At 31.8% G+C, this 20867-nt stretch overlaps 2 protein-coding genes across 3 annotated transcripts; both read left to right on the top strand.

The window, feature by feature from the left end:
• The first annotated feature begins 179 nt into the window (after nt 1–179).
• Nucleotides 180–8467, top strand: LOC128958635 (chromodomain-helicase-DNA-binding protein Mi-2 homolog). 2 transcript variants are annotated; one of them, XM_054304527.1, is made up of 7 exons: nt 180–309; nt 413–578; nt 1923–4423; nt 4515–4879; nt 4957–6397; nt 6667–8158; nt 8242–8467. In XM_054304527.1, the coding sequence occupies exons 2-7, from the start codon at nt 461–463 to the stop codon at nt 8349–8351; spliced, it is 6027 nt and encodes a 2008-aa protein (XP_054160502.1). In that variant the 5' UTR covers nt 180–309; nt 413–460; the 3' UTR covers nt 8352–8467. The 2 variants fall into 2 exon arrangements, with proteins under 2 accessions (XP_054160502.1, XP_054160501.1); XM_054304526.1 differs by lacking the exon at nt 180–309 and having other exon boundaries at nt 317–578.
• Nucleotides 8468–12285: 3818 nt separating this feature from the next.
• Nucleotides 12286–20357, top strand: LOC128957748 (echinoderm microtubule-associated protein-like CG42247). The gene is made up of 20 exons (XM_054303561.1): nt 12286–13035; nt 13805–14114; nt 15448–15620; nt 15687–16036; nt 16103–16819; nt 16908–17057; nt 17138–17207; nt 17300–17398; nt 17466–17552; nt 17656–17802; nt 17930–18085; nt 18195–18314; nt 18406–18558; nt 18694–18819; nt 18928–19182; nt 19305–19374; nt 19546–19569; nt 19672–19773; nt 19894–20027; nt 20208–20357. Exons 1-20 carry the CDS (start codon nt 12286–12288, stop codon nt 20355–20357), a joined length of 4143 nt encoding a protein of 1380 aa, XP_054159536.1.
• Nucleotides 20358–20867: the final 510 nt, after the last annotated feature.

Genomic DNA, 20867 nt, shown 5'->3' on the forward strand with positions numbered 1-20867 from the left:
GGATCAGCGATTGGGTCAGTGATTGGATGACCGGGTGTTTCGGTCGGTCAGTCAGTCGGACAATCAGTGGTCATATATCAGACACACAGTGTCTTTACTACCAAAAAAAAAACTATAGTATAGACTCTATACTATAGAGTCTATACAGTACTGTATAGTGTAGTGCCGTCGCCGCCACCCAGTGTTGGCAATACACATAGTGTATGTGACAGTATTACTGAACGGCGCGCTTCTCCTGTTTGCATACCAGTGCTCTCTCTCTCTCTAACTCTATGTCTATGTGAGAGAGTGTGAGTTCAACCAACACCAGTGAGTAAAAAGCGACTGTCAGTACAGTAGTAGTAGTAGTAGTACTACACACTCATTGAATCCATAGTGTTATAGAGTGGTTAGCTTTTTCTCTCTCTCATAGTTAAAGCGCCAGTAGTTTTCGTTGGCCTCACACACATACACATACATAATGCCCCGTAAAGAGGATCAATTGGCCGCCGATGACGACGATGAAGATGTAGATCAAAGTGTCGGCGGCGACGATGATGGACAACAAGACATCGGTGAAGGACATCATCAGTTTGGAGGTATATGTTTGTGTTTGACTACCAGTCCCTCAGTATATAAACCCCTATACCTTATAACACTATTGCCGGCAAATAAACTGATGATTACATAACACATGTGTTATGTTGTGTTTGTTTTGACAGTAAATCACATGTTTTGTGTGTCCACTGAAATAAAATTAATTAATTTAAAAAACTGTATTTAAAAAAAATAGTCAATAGATTTGGAAATCGATTTCCAAATTATAATTGCCATTCAATAGTATACTACTCTCTCTCTATAGCACTCAATGGGGGAACTATGGGATAACTATTACGATAACTATTACCTTATTAACATATAAAGCAAAGTGGGTTGCCATGGACACGGATATGTGTGTGTGTGTGTGTATAGTTGGGTTGGGGGGGATGGGAACAGTAGTTTTTTATATACCTCTACCCCCCGCCCTAACTGTGCTACCCCTATACCCACCCACCCCACCACTGTTTGGGGAGTATACCTAATGCCTGTCGACTAACCAATCGATTGGCTACGAAAATACCCTTACATTGAAATTTAATGACAAATTTTTTTTTGTGTGTCTATCTGTTTGTTTGTTTGTATGTATATATCGGTTGTGTATTAAGTTTTAGGCAAAAAAATTTTTTTTTTTCAATAAATTTTTTTATGCTTTTAGTATTGTAATTGTATGGCTAGAGAGTACAGTTTATGGGTATATAAATATTGTTTTTTTTCAATGATTTAAAAAAAATAAAATATTTTATTAAAAAAGTTTTTATCTTAATTTTTAAAACTTATTTATACAGTATTTTTTTAATTTATGCCTTTAATCAGTATATAATATTTTTTAAAATAAAATTAGCTGTATCTATTTAAGTTTTTTTTTAAATTTTTATATCAGAATTCATATTTTTAATTAAATTTTTTTTTACTTAAATAATATTGTAAATTGATTTTTTTTATTTATTCAAAATTTATTCAATATGTACATAGGTACAATTTTAATATAAATTTTATTTTTATCTTGTTAAAATTTTATTGAATTAATTTGTATGCATTTAAAAAAATAATATACGGTGTTTAATTAAAAAAAACGAGCTAGCTAATAAAATTATCTATATAATTAGTATATTTAATTAATTTTTTTTAGATAAAATCTAATTAATTATTAAACTAGATAAAATTATATTTTTAAAAATTTACTTTTGATTATTTTACAATAAAAATAAATAATAAATAAAATAGTATAATAATTAGAATTAGGAATAATTAGTTATATTAAAACAAAAAATATAAAAAAAAATTAATTTTTAAAAAATTTTCTAAATATATATTGTTTCCAACAAAAAAAAACTAACAAACAGATGATGAAGACCAAGAAGAGATCGATGACGACAATCATGACGACGATGACCAACAAGAAGACGGCGAAACCGAAATGGAGGCCGAAGACGATCAACTGTTAGACGAGACGACTACAGTCAACGATGAAGATTTCGGTGACGGTGTTGGCGTTGTTGCCGACCCCGCAACAGCTGATGCCATCGCCGATGATGGCCAAAACGATATGCAAGAATTGCAGACACAGAAAAAAGGAAAGAAACGAAAGGGCAGAGAGAATAGCGAGAAAAGAAAGGGCAAGAAAAAGAAGAAGAAGAAAACAACAGCCGATGACAGTCCGGACGAGTTTTCATTTATTGACGAACAGTTGGCCGAATTGGAGGCCGACTATCAAATTGAATTGTCGACGTCTTCGTCGGCAAAGAAACAATCGACTAAAAAAGGTAGCAAACAATTGGATAAAACACAGAAAAGTGTTGAAGAAATTTGCCAAGAATTTGATTTAGAAGACGTTGTCTACGAGTACAACGATGCCGACTATCAAAACCTAACAAACTATAAGCTATTTTCACAGCACATCCGGCCATTGATTGCCAAAACCAATCCGAAGATAGCAATGGGGAAAATGGTAACACTTATATCGGCCAAATGGCGCGAATTTAGTGCAAGCAATCCACAGAATAGTATCGGCAGCGCTGGCGGTGGTGGTCAGCAACAGCCGACTGAACAGCAACTGCTAGCCGACGACGAGTCGACGCCGAAAAAGGGAAAGAAGCCGAAAGTCAAATCGGTTCCGTCGATCAAAATCAAAATCGGACGCAAAAAGCATAAGACATCGGACGAAGAAGACGATGATGACGAACCAAACAAGAGTGACGTAGAGTTTGAGGCGGCACTTGAAGAGGCGGACAGAGCGACACCGCCGCCAAAAGACAAGAAAAAGAGCAAAAAGTTCAAGAAGAAGAAGAAAACCAAAACAACGGCACCGTTTCCGTCGGCTAACGGCAATTCGGACAATGAGAATGGCGGCTACGAGACTGACCATCAGGACTATTGCGAAGTTTGTCAACAGGGCGGCGAAATTATACTGTGCGACACTTGTCCGCGAGCCTATCATTTGGTTTGTCTGGAGCCTGAACTAGAAGAGGCACCCGAAGGCAAGTGGAGTTGTCCGCATTGCGAGGGCGAAGGAGTACCCGACCAGGAGATCGAAGCACCTGTCGAAGGGACGACCAATAATGATCATCACATGGAGTTCTGTCGGGTTTGTCGAGACGGCGGCGAACTATTGTGTTGCGATCTGTGTCCGCTGGCCTATCATACCTATTGTCTGAATCCACCGTTGCGTACGGTTCCCGACGGCGAGTGGCAGTGTCCCAGATGTTCAGTTCAACCATTGAAAGGCAAAGTGGCCAAAATATTGACCTGGCGTTGGGCCGAAATTATTGACGACGACTTTGTACCGCCTATCAGACTAACTGGCGAACCGCTTACCAATGACGACATTCCGGCCGCTCAGCCGTCGACCAGTAAAAAGATTCAGCCAAAACCTCAGCGCGAATTTTTCGTCAAATGGCACGACATGTCCTATTGGCACTGCAGTTGGATTAGCGAAGTCCAACTCGATGTCTATCATCCATCCATGTATCGAAACTATTGCCGCAAAACCGATATGGACGAACCGCCGCCGCTCGATGACGGCAGCTCTGGCGATACTGTTACCGAAAAACCGGTTGTCACTGACGATGTCGACGGCAGCAGTACCGCCGGTGCCGCTGAAGTAGCTGACGAGGACAGCGCCGAGATTACCGCTGCAACTGGAATGAAGCGCAAGGCAATGAAGTACAAACGTGCGGCCAGAAGTGATGTCAATCTCGAAGAAAAGTACTATCGCTACGGTATTCGTCCCGAATGGCTGAATGTCCATCGGGTTATCAATCATCGGACACTGAGGGACAGTCGTATTATGTATTTGGTTAAGTGGCGCGATCTGCCCTACGATCAGTGTTCGTGGGAGTTCAACGACAACTCGCAGATCGAGTGCGAGATTACCGACTTGAAGAAAGCCATTGAATCCTATTGGGATTTGCGATGCACTATGGGTTACGATACGCAAAAGAAGTCGACTGACGGTAAAGGCAAGAAAGGAAAGGGCAAAAAACCGAAAGGTTCCGTCGGTGTCGAAGACTACAGCGATCGCCGGTCGACTCCGCCACCGGATAAGCCGATTGTCGATCCGAAAAAGAAATACGAATATCAGCCGTCGTTTATCGACGCTACTGGTATGGAACTGCATCCCTATCAGCTGGAAGGTTGCAATTGGCTCCGGTATTCGTGGACACACAATCGCGATACGATTCTAGCCGACGAAATGGGTTTGGGAAAGACCATCCAGACTATTGTCTTTTTGTACTCACTGTTCAAAGAGGGTCACTGTAAGGGACCGTTTCTAGTATCAGCACCGCTGTCTACTATTATCAATTGGGAACGGGAGTTTGAAGTTTGGGCACCCGATTTCTATGTGGTTAGTATTTGTTTGTGTCACTGTTTACTGGAACTGCTTGTATATAAAAAGTAAATATATATATATATATATTAATCCCATAAATTTTTAGGTGACATATATCGGCGACAAAGACAGCCGAGCCGTCATAAGGGAACACGAACTCAGCTTCGAAGAGGGCGCCGTCCGGGGCGGTGCCAAAGCTTCCCGTATACGTAAGGACGTGCCGATCAAGTTTCACGTATTGCTTACATCGTACGAACTTAATTGTATCGATTCGGCAACACTTGGTTCAGTTGAATGGCAAGTACTAGTGGTCGATGAAGCCCATCGGCTGAAGAATAATCAGTCAAAATTTTTCCGAATTATGCGCGAATACAAAATCAATTACAAACTACTATTGACGGGAACACCGCTACAGAACAATCTGGAAGAGTTGTTTCATTTGTTAAACTTTTTGAGTCCCGATATATTCAAGTGAGTAGTAATTTGTGTCCAATTCTTTGGATTTGATCTTATTTTGTTTTTTTTGTGGTAATCTCTATTCCCTCCAGTGATATGCAAGGCTTTCTGAATGAGTTCGCCGACATTGCCAAAGAAGAACAGGTGAAGAAACTGCACGATATGTTGGGTCCGCATCTACTCAGACGATTGAAGGCCGACGTACTCAAAGGCATACCAGCGAAGAGCGAGTTCATTGTCAGAGTCGATTTGGCACCGATGCAGAAGAAATACTACAAATACATTCTGACCAGAAATTTCGAAGCACTGAATACCAAAGGTGGCGGACAACAGGTTTCGCTCGTCAACATTATGATGGACTTGAAAAAGTGTTGCAATCATCCGTATCTGTTTCCGGCTGCGGCACAGGAGGCTCCGAAAATGCCTAACGGTGCCTACGAAGGAACCGCATTGGTCAAGGCTTGCGGCAAATTGATTCTACTGAAGGATATGATGACCAAACTACGGGCTGACGGCCATCGAGTGTTGATATTTTCCCAAATGACCCGAATGTTAGACATATTGGAAGACTTTCTCGAATACGAAGGCTATAAATACGAACGAATTGATGGCGGAATTACTGGAACCCTACGTCAGGAGGCTATCGATCGATTCAATGCACCCGGTGCTCCACAATTTTGTTTTCTATTGTCCACCCGTGCCGGTGGACTGGGTATCAATTTAGCCACTGCCGACACGGTTGTCATATACGATTCGGATTGGAATCCGCACAACGATATCCAGGCATTCAGTCGCGCCCATCGTATAGGTCAGGCCAACAAAGTGATGATCTATCGGTTTGTTACCCGAGCTTCGGTTGAGGAACGTATCACACAAGTGGCCAAAAAGAAGATGATGTTAACACATTTGGTTGTACGGCCAGGACTAGGCAGCCGATCGGCTGCAATGTCCAAACAAGAGTTGGACGATATTTTGCGATTCGGTACCGAAGAGCTGTTCAAAGACGAAGAGGGAACAACTGATGAGTCGACCATTCACTACGACGATGCGGCCATCGATGGTCTGCTCGATCGGACTCAGGAAGGTATCGAACAGAAGGAAATGTGGGCCAACGAGTATCTGAGTTCATTCAAAGTGGCCTCTTATGCCACCAAAGATGTCGACGAAGACGAACCCGAAACTGAAGTACTGAAACAAGATGTCGAAAGTGCAGATCCGGCCTATTGGGAGAAACTGTTGCGCCATCACTACGAACAACAACAGGAAGACTTGGCCCGAACACTGGGTAAAGGCAAACGAGTGCGAAAACAAGTGAATTATAACGATGCCGTTGCCGGCAATCAAGAGGAACATCACTGGAATGAAACCATTGAGGACTATAATTCAGACTTTTCGCTACCGTCGGGCAATGAAGACGATGACGACGATTTCGAGGAGAACAAAGAAGAGAAAGCCACCCGAAGACGACGAGAACGGGGCGAAAAAGACAGACCACTGCCGCCTCTGTTGGCTCGAGTTGGCGGCAATATTGAGGTATTTATGATTTATTATTATTATCTCTAAAGATATTTTATAAGATACGACTGCTATTTGGTTTGTCTAAAACCAAATCAAACAACAAATAGTATATCAATTGATTCAATCTTTTTGTTGTCCAAATAAAAGCAGTCAATAATGATTTTTTGAAGACTTTTTTGGAGAGCATTTCCAAAGAATTTTATAGAATTTTGTTCTTAAAGGCGTTTTCATACAAATATTGTATTAATTATTGGAATTTATTTATATTTATCTTCAAAAAAAAGGTTTTGGGATTCAATGCCCGCCAGAGGAAGGCTTTCTTGAATGCCATAATGCGCTACGGAATGCCACCGCAGGACGCCTTCAACTCTCAATGGTTGGTAAGGGATCTCAGAGGTAAATCCGAAAAGAATTTCCGGGCCTATGTATCACTGTTTATGCGACATCTGTGCGAACCGGGCGCCGATAACTCGGAAACATTTGCCGACGGAGTTCCACGAGAAGGACTATCCAGACAGCATGTGTTGACCAGAATCGGTGTAATGTCATTGATTCGCAAGAAAGTACAAGAGTTCGAACACATTAACGGTACGATTAGTGTAATACTACCCGAACAGGACGAGACCGTACAGAACGGCGCTACCAATGGTTCGACGACTGCTGTTTCATCGTCGTTGACGACACCGAACGATAGTAAGGCTCCGTCGCCGTCGACCACAAACACTACAGATATTAAAGACATGACCGATGGCGGCGACCAAAAGGTTGTTGTCGGCGAAAGCGAAGAGGAGAAGACTAGTGAAAAGATTGACGAGACGTCGACTCCTAAAAGTGATATCAAAAGTGACGACAAAACGGACCAACAGACGACTGTTGCTGAAGAAGAGGACAATAGCTTAAAGACTACGACGACGAAAGACACTGAAGAGAAGTTAGATAAAGAGATAAAAGTTAAGACAGAAGACTCGCCAATGGATGAATTAAAGACCGAAAAGACTCAACAAAATGGTAACGATTCGGAACCTAAAATAACAACAGATTCAACTGAAATTACTAATGGTAAAGACGAAACGGTAAAGAACGATGAGAACAAAGAGCTGAATGGTGGCAAAGATTCAGCAGATCCGATGGACACCACTGATGACGATCAGCTTAAGCCAAGCGAAAACAAGAAAGTATTGGCAAAACAAAAGTTTATGTTTAATATAGCCGACGGAGGTTTTACTGAATTGCATACTCTGTGGTTGAACGAAGAAAAGGCTGCCGTTCCCATTCGTGAACTGGAAATCTGGCACCGCAGGCACGACTACTGGCTGCTGGCCGGTATTGTCCGACACGGCTACGGCCGCTGGCAGGACATTCAAAACGACGGTGCGTTTACTATTATTAACGAACCGTTCAAAATGGATGTCGGCAAAGGAAACTTTTTGGAAATTAAGAACAAATTTCTGGCCCGACGTTTCAAACTACTCGAACAGGCGCTGGTAATCGAAGAACAACTACGACGAGCAGCCTATTTGAATCTGACTCAAGACCCGACTCATCCGGCAATGGCACTGAATGCCCGATTTGCCGAATTGGAATGTTTGGCCGAATCACACCAGCATCTGAGCAAAGAATCGCTGGCCGGCAACAAACCAGCCAACGCTGTACTACACAAAGTTCTCAACCAATTGGAAGAGCTGTTGTCGGACATGAAGTCCGATGTTAGTCGTCTGCCGTCGACTATAGCACGGATACCGCCCGTTGCCCAGAGATTACAGATATCCGAAAGAGGTATGTGTTGTCCACTAAACTAATATATCAATTGTTATATTAAAACTTATCGGTAATAATTTTTTTAAATTACTTTCGCACAGGTATTCTATCGAGACTGACAGGTCAGCCGCAACCGCAGCTAAATATGGCCGAACTGATGAGTGGCCAGACATTGCCGCCGGCGTTCACCAATCAGGCACCGCCTAAATAATAATAATAATAATAAAAGTCCGCATATAGTCATCATTGCATGAGTTGTGTTGCATAAATAGCATACGATTTGATATATTTGGATAATAATAATAATAAGTTAATTAATTAATAGTTATTATTAGTTTAAAGAGTTGTGTAGTGGACTGACTATCTCATCAATGTCTACACACAAACTGGTGTCTCATTTCATTGATTTTTTACATGTATTTTCTATATATTCAAAAAACACACAACTATTATATATATATTTACATTTAAAACAAACAAAAAAAGTTTTTTATTAAGAAACTAAAATATTTCGTACAAACATATTGTAAACAAATTGAAGTGAATTTGTTTTTTTGTGACTTAACTATTATTATTAGTTTTCATTGAATTTATTATTATTTGTTTCATATTATTATTATATTATATTTATAAATTTATATATATATATATATATATATATATATAATTTATATATATTCAAGTATATGTATTTACTGTATTTTAAGTATCACTTATTATTTTCATCACATAGTTTTTTCTCCATAACTATATATATATATTATATACAATTCTATGTATTTTATTTATTCATCAATTATTAATTTAATAAATAATTTTTAATTTAAAAGTAAAACAAAAATATTTGATAACGATTTTTTAAAATATAATTTTTTTTTAATAACTTATTTTTAACAAATTAATTCCATTTTATATATTACGGTAATATTGAAATTGATAGTACAATAAAAATAAAATTTACTAAATAATTTGTAATTTATTATATTGTATTTTATATATATTATTTTATTTACAATTTACTGTATCATTGTTTATAAATAAATTAAATAAAAATAAAATTTAAATTAATAGCATTAATTAAATAATTTTAAAAATAATATTCTATTATATACTATAATATACTACTATTGTATTATATAATACATTATATTTTAATGACTATTAAAATATAATATAAAATTGATTTTTATTTTATATTTATTATATAATAATATACATTAGCAAAACGTCAATACACACTACAGTACTTAAATATACAGTACAATTATTATACAATATGTTATTGAAAAATTTTTTTTAGCTGCTTTATTTATTTATTTAAAAAACTATTAAATCATTTTATTGTTTATTTATTAGTAATAAAATATACTCAAAATAAAGAGTAACACTATTTTAATTGAATTTTTTTATTATTATTTATTTTTATTATTACTATTTCCTGATAGTAATGTTTTATTTTTAGTTTTTTTTATTAAATTCTATTGATAATAAAATTTATTAATTATTTAACTTTTTTTTAAAAAATAATTTTTTTTAAATAAAATGATTGCATAATAAATTTATAGTAAAAATTATTTGTCTAGACATTTATAAACTCATTTGATATATAATTTTTATTTATATATACAGTACTGGTATATACTGTATAATAAAATAATCAATTATTAGTAAATATTTTATAATACAAAATTTATTTGCACCTAAACTCCTTTTAGCAAATAATATCAATACTTTTTGTATAATTAATGTCTACTATATTATGCATTTTATTTATTATGTGTTACTCTCTCTCTCTCTCTCTCTCTCTCTCTCTCTCTCTCTCTCTCTCTCTCTCTCTCTCTCTCTCTCTCTCTCTGTGTGTGTGTGTGTGTGTGTGTGTGTGTGTGTAATACTTTTATATAAGTTGTTTTTAAAAAAAAAATTATATACAAATAAAAAAAATGTGTGATAAATAATTTGCACATAACAGAAAAATTTGTATAAAATAATAATTATTATAATTTATAATTTCAAAATAAATTAACAATATTATTGCTTTATTATTATTATTATTATTATTATTTATTCATCAAAATAATAATTGGGAAACATGTGAAATATACAAATTATATTGTCATAAGTTATACAATTTATTGTCGCACGATATACAATAATAATAATAATAATATCATATAAATTATAACTTATAGCCGGGTATAATAAGTTTGTATACACAAAATAAAATTACAGTAGATTTATAACAAAATTAATGACTTTTGAAAATAAAATACTTAAGCAATAATAATAATAATAATAATCAATAACACTAATATATCATAGTATAATATTTTGTATTTAAATAGCATATATATATATAAAATCTATTATCAATGTCATATAAAATTATAATAGTCTATAGATTACTATTACTACTACTACTACTAATAATAATAATAATACTGTTACTACAACTGTCTAATAGTTATTTGTGTTGTTTTTTTCAGTAATATATTATTTTTTAAACATTTAAAAAAGACATTTACAATATATTATAAAGAAAAAAACAATTACTCAATTACTGTAGACATAACTATAAATAGATAAATTAATAGATACAGAATAGATACTCTATATTATTATTAAAAAAATATTAGTATATTTAAAAAAAAAACTAACTAAATATCTATATTGTTTACCCACCAAAAAAATGCGTTATTTTTTTTTATTAATTACTTTTAGATAATAGAGAATATGGGGGAAAAAAGAGTTTATGTTTTTTATCTGTATTAATAATAGTATAGTAACAGTAATACAGTACTAATGATTATATGATATCATATTATTATTATTATTATTATTATTATTATTATTATTATAAGGAAGAGTTATATGATATAATGGCAATATATGTGGGCAATCATGCAATCGTCGGTTTACTCATTGGCTATACTGGTATAGAGGAGACTGGACTTACAGGTCGAGCACCGGTAGAATATTCCTATGTACTAGACTTTACATTTGCGAATTGGTTGTCAGGGATTCTGTATTATTTAGATAAAAATAATGTACTATTTATGAATTATATATATATATATATATATATATATATATATATACAGTATATATATAGTATATATATAGTATATACTGTATATATATATATATATATATATATATATATCTATACCTACATACGTACATATACTGTACTATACAGGTATGTGTAACATACATATGCAAAAAAATTGCACGAATCGATAATAAAAAAGCAAACGCTTTTCGAAACAAAATTTTTTTTATTATTATTATTTCATTATATTATATGTATATTAAATTTTTATTCATTAAGTCGATTATACTGTATATACACACATATATATATATACAGGTATTTTTCAATTTTTATATTTATAACAATCTTTTTTTTTTATTGTTACCGGTATTAATATAAGTCATAATACATACTATACTATATGACAATTGACTATTAAATTATATTAACAAAAAAAAGTGTTACTAAAGCAAAACAATTATACAGTATTTAAATGTGAGACAATTTTATTTTTGTGTTAATAAATTATTTATAAAATAAAATCACTTATATATACAGTATATTATGTTTGATATACACCTGTCTCTAATGAGCGCTCATTTACGGCTACATATATCTGATATTACTGTACACCAGTAGTAGCGCACAGTTCGTTCATTACAAACTACCAGTGCTTATATAATTAACTTATCTGCAGATCATTTGACCCCATTTGCGACTATTAACTCTCACTATCTCTCCCTATGCTCTATAAGCTCTTCAATCAACTGTCATCCCTCTTAAGCCGAGAGAGAGAGAGAAGAAAAAAAAGTTGGACAACAATTGGATACACAATCCGTAACAATGACTGACAATACAATTATCATTATTATTATATCCTAATGTATGAGTCTGTGATTTGCTTATGGATACAACCAAAAAATATACTATACTATCACACACTGTGTGTGTGTGTGTGTGTGTGTGTATGGGGTTTGGTGTGTGTGTATATCTGTGAAGTCGGTTATTGATTGATTACCACATGAAGTGAATGCCACTGAAAAAAATATAGTGAAGTGAAATCAAATCACACAACAACTATATAATTAACAAAAAAAAAGGTCATTAATCCCTAATGAGTGTCAACTTCGGTATCAATAATAATAATAATAATACTAATAATAATAGTCACAGCAATCCTAATCCTACCATCAATGCTACCACCAATGGTTCAGGTGCTGGCAATAATAATAATAATGGTGTGTCGAAAGCCATACAAGAGGCCAGCGATAGGAAAGCCCGGAAACTAACATTTTACAAGAATGGCGAACCGTTCAGTGCGGCCACTACGGTGTCGATACTGCCGGGCCGTGATTTCAGGACAATGGACCAGTTGTGCCAGTATTTGACTGAACGGGTAAAAATTGCCAACGGTGTCCAATTTATATTTACATGCAATGGTCATCGGGTATTGACGCTCAATGAACTGGAACATGGCCAGAGTTATGTAGTATCGGGCAGCAAAACATTTCAGTCGTTCAATAAGATCGGTTACGGCCAGATTGGCGGTCGGCCGCCGAAAGTACTCAACGGTAATCAGGCAATGAGCGAAAAGGCCCGGGCGTTTCGCGAGGATGACCTGAAACTGTTGAGACCGTTGTCGTCGAAATTCAATACAATCTATCATAATATTACCGAACCGATCAATACCTCGTACAGAGAGGGCCGGATTATTACGATTGTCAACAATAAGGATCATAAGCTCAGGTCACGGGTATTGTTGAATCTGAAAAGTCCCAAATCGTTTGATATTATTTTGAAAGACTTGGGCCAAGCCGTCCGTATTAAGAATGCTAAGCGAATGTTCACCGCTTCCGGACACGAGGTATAAGTTTTTTTATTTAAAATTAATTAATTAATAAAAAATAAGTTTTAATTAAATTAATTACATTTTTTTAAAAAAAATATTATTTTTTCACCAATTAATTTTAAATATTTTCCGAGAGTTTATTTATTTATTATAATGGATAGTAATACTGTATGTAAATTATGATATAAAAAAAGTAAATCACATTAAAGTTATTTATTTTTAATATACATTTAACAATTATAGTTAAAATGCATCTATATTTTAATATTTTATTTTAATTATTAAGACAACTTATATATTACTAGATTTAATTGTTACAGTTTTTAAACTATGCTAATAATAATAATAAAAATAAATTAATAATAATATTTTTTATATATTAAAAATAATAACAAATTAATATATTATTAATAAATAGACAATTAGCATTTTTTGTTTTATAATAATATATTTTTAAACATTACACTAATGGTTTATACTATTTTAATGTATTATATTTATTTATTTATTTTTATAATTTAACTTATTTGTATATTAAAAAATATGGGAATATTTATTTTTATAAATCATAAATTTTATACTAAATATCTTAATATTTTTTTTATAAATAATAAAATTTATACTAAATTTTTTTAATTATAAAATTCTAGTATAATGTTAATTAAGATTTTAGGTTAAAATTTAATATTAGAAAGTTTTTCTTCAATTATAAAATAATTATTATTTATTAAATAAAAAAATATATTTTTAAATAATATATATCATTCAAAATATTAAACAATAGGTTAGAAGTGTATCACAACTTAAACGAGATATGGTTGGCATTGATTTGTTTTATTTGGACTCAAATCCAACCGATAATAATAATAATAATAATAATAATAATAATACATCAAAGTTGTCACAAAATCAGCTTAAATCTCATTCATTGGACGCTTTAAATAGTATCAGTGCTTCCAATCATTACTATAATACTAATACTAATAATACTAATGGTTTGCATCGGAATGTCATCATCAATGGTATCTCAAGAAACGGATCCACTTCTGATGTCAATTCATCAAACAAACGGTCCGATTCAAGCATCCTATCGGGTAATTATTATTATTATTATTTTATAATTAATTAATTTAATATTTTTTTAAATCTTAATTATTTTTTTTTATTAATTATAAACTTATTATTAGTTTAGTACTGTATATGAATTATTTAAAAAAATTATAATTTTTATTTAATTTTTAACTATGACTTATTTCAGTATATATTTATAATATATATATATATATAATTATTCATATTATTAGACTATATATTACAGTATATGTATTTGATGTTTGATATACTAATTGTGAAATACAGTATAACTAATTGCTAGAAAACTATGTAATATTTATTACATATATATATATTACTCAGAAATTCATAGAAATATGTTACTAATAATTTTTTTATAAAGTTATTTTGTATACAAATTTTGTTACCATTAATTTCTTGATAATATATTGATAATAATTATAATTAAACATGTATATAAATTAGTTAATAGTAATTAGTAGTTTACAAACAGGTAGACATTATTTATCCTAATAAATAACATTTATATACATTATATTCCTATATAATTATTGTTTTTTTAAAAAACAATAGATAGTTATTTATATTATTACATAAATTTATTTTATTTATATTTTTTAAAAGCCACATAAAAAAATATTTAAAAAAAACTATATTCAGACAATAATGATAATATTAATAATAAAAACAATGATAATAATAATAAATACAACAATTTTGCAATCAATATTAATAACCTATTCTGATATATACAGTATAATAGCACACAAAATGTTTGTTTTTTATATACAGTATTTATCTATTACTGTATATATTTTTTTTTTATTATAACTTACTTTTTATTATTATTTGTCATTTATTATTGTTACTATTGATTGATAAAGTAGCCTGTATGCTTATTTATTTATATAATTTTACCATGAATAATTAAAAAAAAACAATTGTGTGTGGGTGACATAATTTAATATTACTTTATTTTAGGTCTACATAATAGTTATTATTATTAATATTATTGTTAAATAAATTTTATATTAACATTAATTTTTAAACATGAAATATAGAATTATAATATAACTTATAAATAGAAATTGAAATTAATATATCGATATAGAAAAAAACAATAATAATTTATTATAAATAATATAATGATATTTTAATATAAGTAAAAATAATAATAGTTTTTCTAATGAAATCGTTTTCTAAATTGATAATAAAAAAACATTTAAAAAAAAAGTTTTATACAAATAGTAAAATATTATTAATTATTATTTTATTATTATTCTTAATATTGATATAATATATATGACATTTGAAATTTGTTTTATTGATATATAATTTATTATTTATTTCTAGACATAAACCCGAGTCGTCGGGGAGAGTCATCTCTTAGCGAACGGTTTAGTCTTAATATGGAACCGATGAATGGCATCGGCGGCGGTGACCACAACTTCAGTGGTCTGAACGGCGATTCCAAGTCATCGGAGACACAAACATCGCCAGAGTTTGTCCGTTTCAGTCGTCTGAATGTCAATAATAATACTACTAATAATAAGCATAATATACAAAATGATACAAAATATTTGGCGGACAAGACATATGAAGATAGTGTCAAACAGTCGCATCTCATGAACTATTTAACCAATCGGTCGTCACAGTCACCGCCGTTGACCAGTCCGACACATATACATATACACCATAACAATGATCATCATCAGCACCGTCATCATCATCATCATCATCGCAACAGTCATACATTAATAGAGGGACAGTTAGTTGTCGACAATTTTGATACACAAAAAAATGTCATTCAATTTATAGATAATTCAAAGTCAAATCCCGAGTTTATTAATAACAAAGACGACGACAAGATTATCATCAAAACAAAGCTGAAAAAGACTAAGAAGAAGACACCAGAAGATGGTTCCAATGGTTTGCCTAAAGTGTCAAAAAATAGTCGTAAATTAAAATCTAATAATAATAATAATAATACTAAAAATTTAAATAATAGTAAAAGTTTTGTTGGCGGCAACAAACAGTTTGTCAATGATATCAATAATAATACTAAGAATAACAACGAAATGATTGACTCGAGAAGGGATGTCCTCCAAGAGTACGCCGAAACACTGCTAAGAGAGACAGCATTTCTTGTTCAAAGCGAAAGCATGAGAGAAGACGCGACTGTCGATGAAAAGATCAATCATATGACTGATATGACCGCTGAGGTAATCAAAAGTCCGCACAAGAGTCCGCTAAAGACATGGCAGTCGTCGGCGTCGAAACAGTTATCACCGCAACTATCGCCACAACATCAACATCAACGACAACAACAACCATCGTCACCATCAAAGTCATCAGCACTGCTCACACCGATGGCCAGCGTTTCGAGAGCTCAATCAAAGAACGAGATTTACGAAAACGAAATGAAAGGCAAACTGAAGAAGAAATCAGCCGAAGAAGAGGAAGACGACGACGAGTTGGATGATAAAGAAGTGCCAAAAACAAGTGAACGAAAGTCTGTATTTAGTAGTACTCCGTCTCCGTTCAGAAAAGTTCAGATACAGACACCGCCGCCGTCGTCGCAGTCACTGATGCCAGTGATGTCGATGCCGACAGCAGACACTTACCATAACAAACGATTACAACATCAAAACACTTTGAAAAATCCATTGGAATATCTGAAAACCGGTGTCAATGTTCCCGACAGATGTCTTGAGCTTCAAAAAATGTATTAAATTTTTTTTGTTTTGATAATTATTAGACAATATATTTATACATTTTTTAATACATATTTTATTTTTTATAATAAAAAAAAGACACGGGTTTTGCGGTAATAACGGGTTTCATAACCTGTTTATTCTGGCCAACGGTGAGTTGGCTTTCTATGTGGGAACAGTTGCCGTCTTGTGGAACCCTGAGGACAATGTCCAACGATTATATACATTGCATACATACGATATCAACAGGTATTGTAATTTAACAAACAAACAAAAATCAAACATTTTTTTTACTTATTTTTATTAATAATAATAATAATTACACACAGAATGGCTGTACGTAAGGCCCGAAGTATTGTGGCCACCAGTCAGGAGGCGGGAAAGGGTGAACCGTTTGCCGTATGTTTTTATATTACAATATAATGAAACCGATTTTTAAAAATATTAAAATAAAAATTATATATTTAATAATCAATTATTATATGAATCAGATGGTGAGGATATGGTCGGCCAAAGATTTGCGGACAATTGCTGTACTGAAGCAAAACATTTTCGGTACAGTTATATCGGCAATGGATATCTCAATAGAGGTATGTTTTAAATTAAAATTATAACTATTTTTTTTAAAAAAAAATAAATTTTGAATTATTATTATAGGGTTCTCTACTAATTATAAACAGTGAAAAACAACTCAATATAACAATCTGGGACTCAAAGGGCACGGAAATACTTAACAGTTCAAAAGTAATTGATTTTTTATATAATTTAAATTTAAAATAATATTCTTGTATATTGTTTTGATAAATACTATACTTTACTATAAAATATATTTCATCAAATCATACAGAAAGATCTAAAAGGAGGCGAAACCTTATTGGGCGCAGCATTTCATCAGTCAGAGGACGATATTCTGGTTACTTATGGTAACAAACATCTGGCTATTTGGCAGCGAAAACGTGACGGAACTATTGACAGCCGCAATGCCATCAAACCGGTAATCCTATTAAAAAAAATTTAAATACCCGTATATGATATATATATATGATAAATATATACAATATATAATTTTTTGTTTGTATTTAATTTAATTGAACACAAATAAAAACACATAATCTCTATAGGACTCAAAAATCAACAAAACTATCAATTGTGTGGACTTTTTACCCGATCATAGCCTACTGAGTGGCGACACAACGGGAACGTTGACCATATGGGCGCCGGTAGAGGACGACAACGGTTTACTAGAGTTTGTCGTCAAAGAAGTCAAAGGACATGAAGTTATTATCAAATATATTGTTTAATAATAAATTGTTTTTATTTAATAAATTTTTGGTTTGTTGTTAACAATAAAAACTATCACTTTATATATATATATATACTTCATAGGCATCGATAACATGTCTTCAATTGATACAAAATAATATACTAATCACTGGCGATATGGATGGCACTGTTAAGACATGGGATGCCAATGATGAACAGTTTAGGCTATTGAATGCCATTAAAGTTAGTTTTATAAAAAAAAAATATTTGATATTATACTGTATATTACATATCAAAATAAATATTATCTATTTTTAAAAAATGCAATAATCAGTTACCGCCGACCAGCGGAGCCATTAGCTCCATAACCCGTGTCCACTACCCGAACGCCGAAAGCGATGCCATCGAGATATATATCGGCACTTCGATGAATATGATATTAAGAGGATCGGCACTTCAGGCTACCAATTATACTGTGATTTTTGAGGTTTTTATTAATATTTGATTTGTTATAATATAATAATAATAATAATGTTTTATTTTTTTGGGTATCAAACAAACAAATAAAAAAAACAAAAAATAACTGATAATTGCGATTCAATATATGATATGTATATTAAAGGGACACTCGTTGGCCGTTAGAGGTCTGGCAGTTGATCCCAGAGACGCCTGTTTTTATAGTTCAGCCCTCGACCAGAAAGTTTGCAAATGGAATGAAATGCATCTGATTTGGAGGACAACCACCGAAGTCTGTATAGCCAATCAATCAAACAATCAATCAATTAGCTGATCCAACCATTAATGACAACACATATATCTTACCGAATATATTTACCGATAATATTTATTTTTTTAGAGTCAATGTGTATCGGCAGCCGTACATCCCAGCGGTGAAGTGCTGGCCATCGGGTCGGTATCAGGCGTTATATACGTAATGAGTGCCGCCGACGGCACAATCATATCGCAGCTTCCCGTTTCAAAAGTATGCATCGGATGTCTGGCCTATTCGGCCGACGGCGATCTAATGGCCGCCGGCTGTCAGGACGGAATACTATACATATTACCCGTTTTGGATAACGGGTTGTCTTATGAAAAAGTTTCCGTTTTAAAAGTAAATCATTGTTTTTTTCTAAAAAAAAATATTTATTATTATTACACTACTTATAATTAATTATGTAATTTTTATTTAATTAAAATTATTTATATATTTTTGTTATATATATATAATTTTAGGGTCCGTTTCCCATATTAAGTCTTCAATGGTCTACTGATAATCAATTTATATTGACATCAGTTAACGAAAGTATGTTTTAAATTTTTTTTTGCATACGATATATCGATTTTATTTTATTTTATATTTATTTTCAAATAAATAAATACTACATTATATTATATTAAAATTACTAAATTTTTGTTGTTATATATAAAACTTATTAATTTAATAATTATTTAATTATTATATCTATCAATATAGATAATTATCAGGAATTACTACTTTGTAAGTATAATATAATAATAATTAATTTTTTGTTAAAAATTTTCAAATATGTTAAAATATATGTTTTTTAAAAAAAAAATCATTAATTTTAAAAAATATTAGGGGATTTACCCAATTGTCGTTATATGAAAGGGTTGTCAAATTTTGCCGAATCCAACATCAATTGGTTTGATCCCACTTGTAGTGGCAGTGAAGATGTTAGAGGTATTTGTTATCTCATTATTATTATTAATAATATGAATATAAAATATCACAATTTAATTAAAAAAAAAATATATATTTAATTTTTTTTTATATATCAATAACAACACCAACAATAAACAGGCATTTGGGACAACCATTACCTTCAGGATGTGGTCAATCTTAGCTGTCATTGTTCGCCAACTACCAGATATCTGGTCAGCGGCGATGAAGACGGTGTACTCAGATTGTTTGGCTACCCGTGCACCGATTCAAAGGTATAATAATAATAATACCAGTAATATTTAATACAATAGTTAGTTTGGATGGATTTTTTTTTAATAACAATATACTAATACCTGTATACTAATAATTATTATTGTTATCAAACAAAATACCTGTGCACCCAACCAACCAATTCAACCATAATAATAATAATTATAATTATATTTTTTTAGGCGGCTTTCTTTGAGTATAAACAAGGAGGCGGCAGTATTACCGAAGCCAGGTTTACGCCCAAAGAGGATATGGTTGTATCCGGTAATTATTCCGGGGCTCTGTTTGTCTATAAATGTCTACAACTGGAGCTGACAACCACTATGGAGTAAATAAAAATTAAAAAATAAATAAAAAATAAAATTATATTATATTATCGTAATTAAATTATTATGAAAAATAATTACCGATAACTAAACTAAATAATATAATAAGTTTTTTTATATACAATTTTTTTTATTTAGCTGTATAATTAATTAATTAATTATATTGATAATTATTATTAATTAAAAAAATAATTGATTTTTTATACTATGGGAATGATTTGTCATTTATACTATAATACTAATAATAATAATACTGTATATACTGTATAATTTATATACTGCATGTTAAAAACTTATATTTCAGCTTATCTAGCTATTTATGTAATAAAGTTAATTTTAATAATTTTAATAATAATAATAATAAAAATATTAATAACAAAAAAAATAATTTGGACTAAACTATTTTTATTATTATTTTAATATAATCTTATTATAGTATACTAATTAACTTAATTAATTGAAATAAATGATTTTAATTTTTGTTTTGTTTTTTTGTTTGTTTGTTTGTAAGTTTTA

The sequence above is a fragment of the Oppia nitens genome, unplaced genomic scaffold (assembly GCF_028296485.1).
Source record: "Oppia nitens isolate AA-2021 unplaced genomic scaffold, nextdenovo-longstitch-racon4-pilon3 scaffold3_pilon_pilon_pilon, whole genome shotgun sequence".
In the NCBI taxonomy this organism is placed as follows: Eukaryota; Metazoa; Arthropoda; class Arachnida; order Sarcoptiformes; family Oppiidae; genus Oppia; species Oppia nitens.

Excerpts from the sequence above, each read along its gene's own strand:
- LOC128958635 (XM_054304527.1), top strand. The coding sequence starts at position 461 with ATGCCCCGTAAAGAGGATCAATTGGCCGCCGATGACGACGATGAAGAT. Across the intron at positions 4,880-4,956 it reads TTGAGTCCCGATATATTCAA|TGATATGCAAGGCTTTCTGA; the intron begins GTGAGTAGTAAT and ends TATTCCCTCCAG. Across the intron at positions 6,398-6,666 it reads GAGTTGGCGGCAATATTGAG|GTTTTGGGATTCAATGCCCG; the intron begins GTATTTATGATT and ends TTCAAAAAAAAG.
- LOC128957748 (XM_054303561.1), top strand. The coding sequence starts at position 12,286 with ATGAGTGTCAACTTCGGTATCAATAATAATAATAATAATACTAATAAT. Across the intron at positions 16,037-16,102 it reads TCCAATGGTTTGCCTAAAGT|TAAAAGTTTTGTTGGCGGCA; the intron begins GTCAAAAAATAG and ends TTTAAATAATAG. Across the intron at positions 19,183-19,304 it reads AAAAAGTTTCCGTTTTAAAA|GGTCCGTTTCCCATATTAAG; the intron begins GTAAATCATTGT and ends ATATAATTTTAG.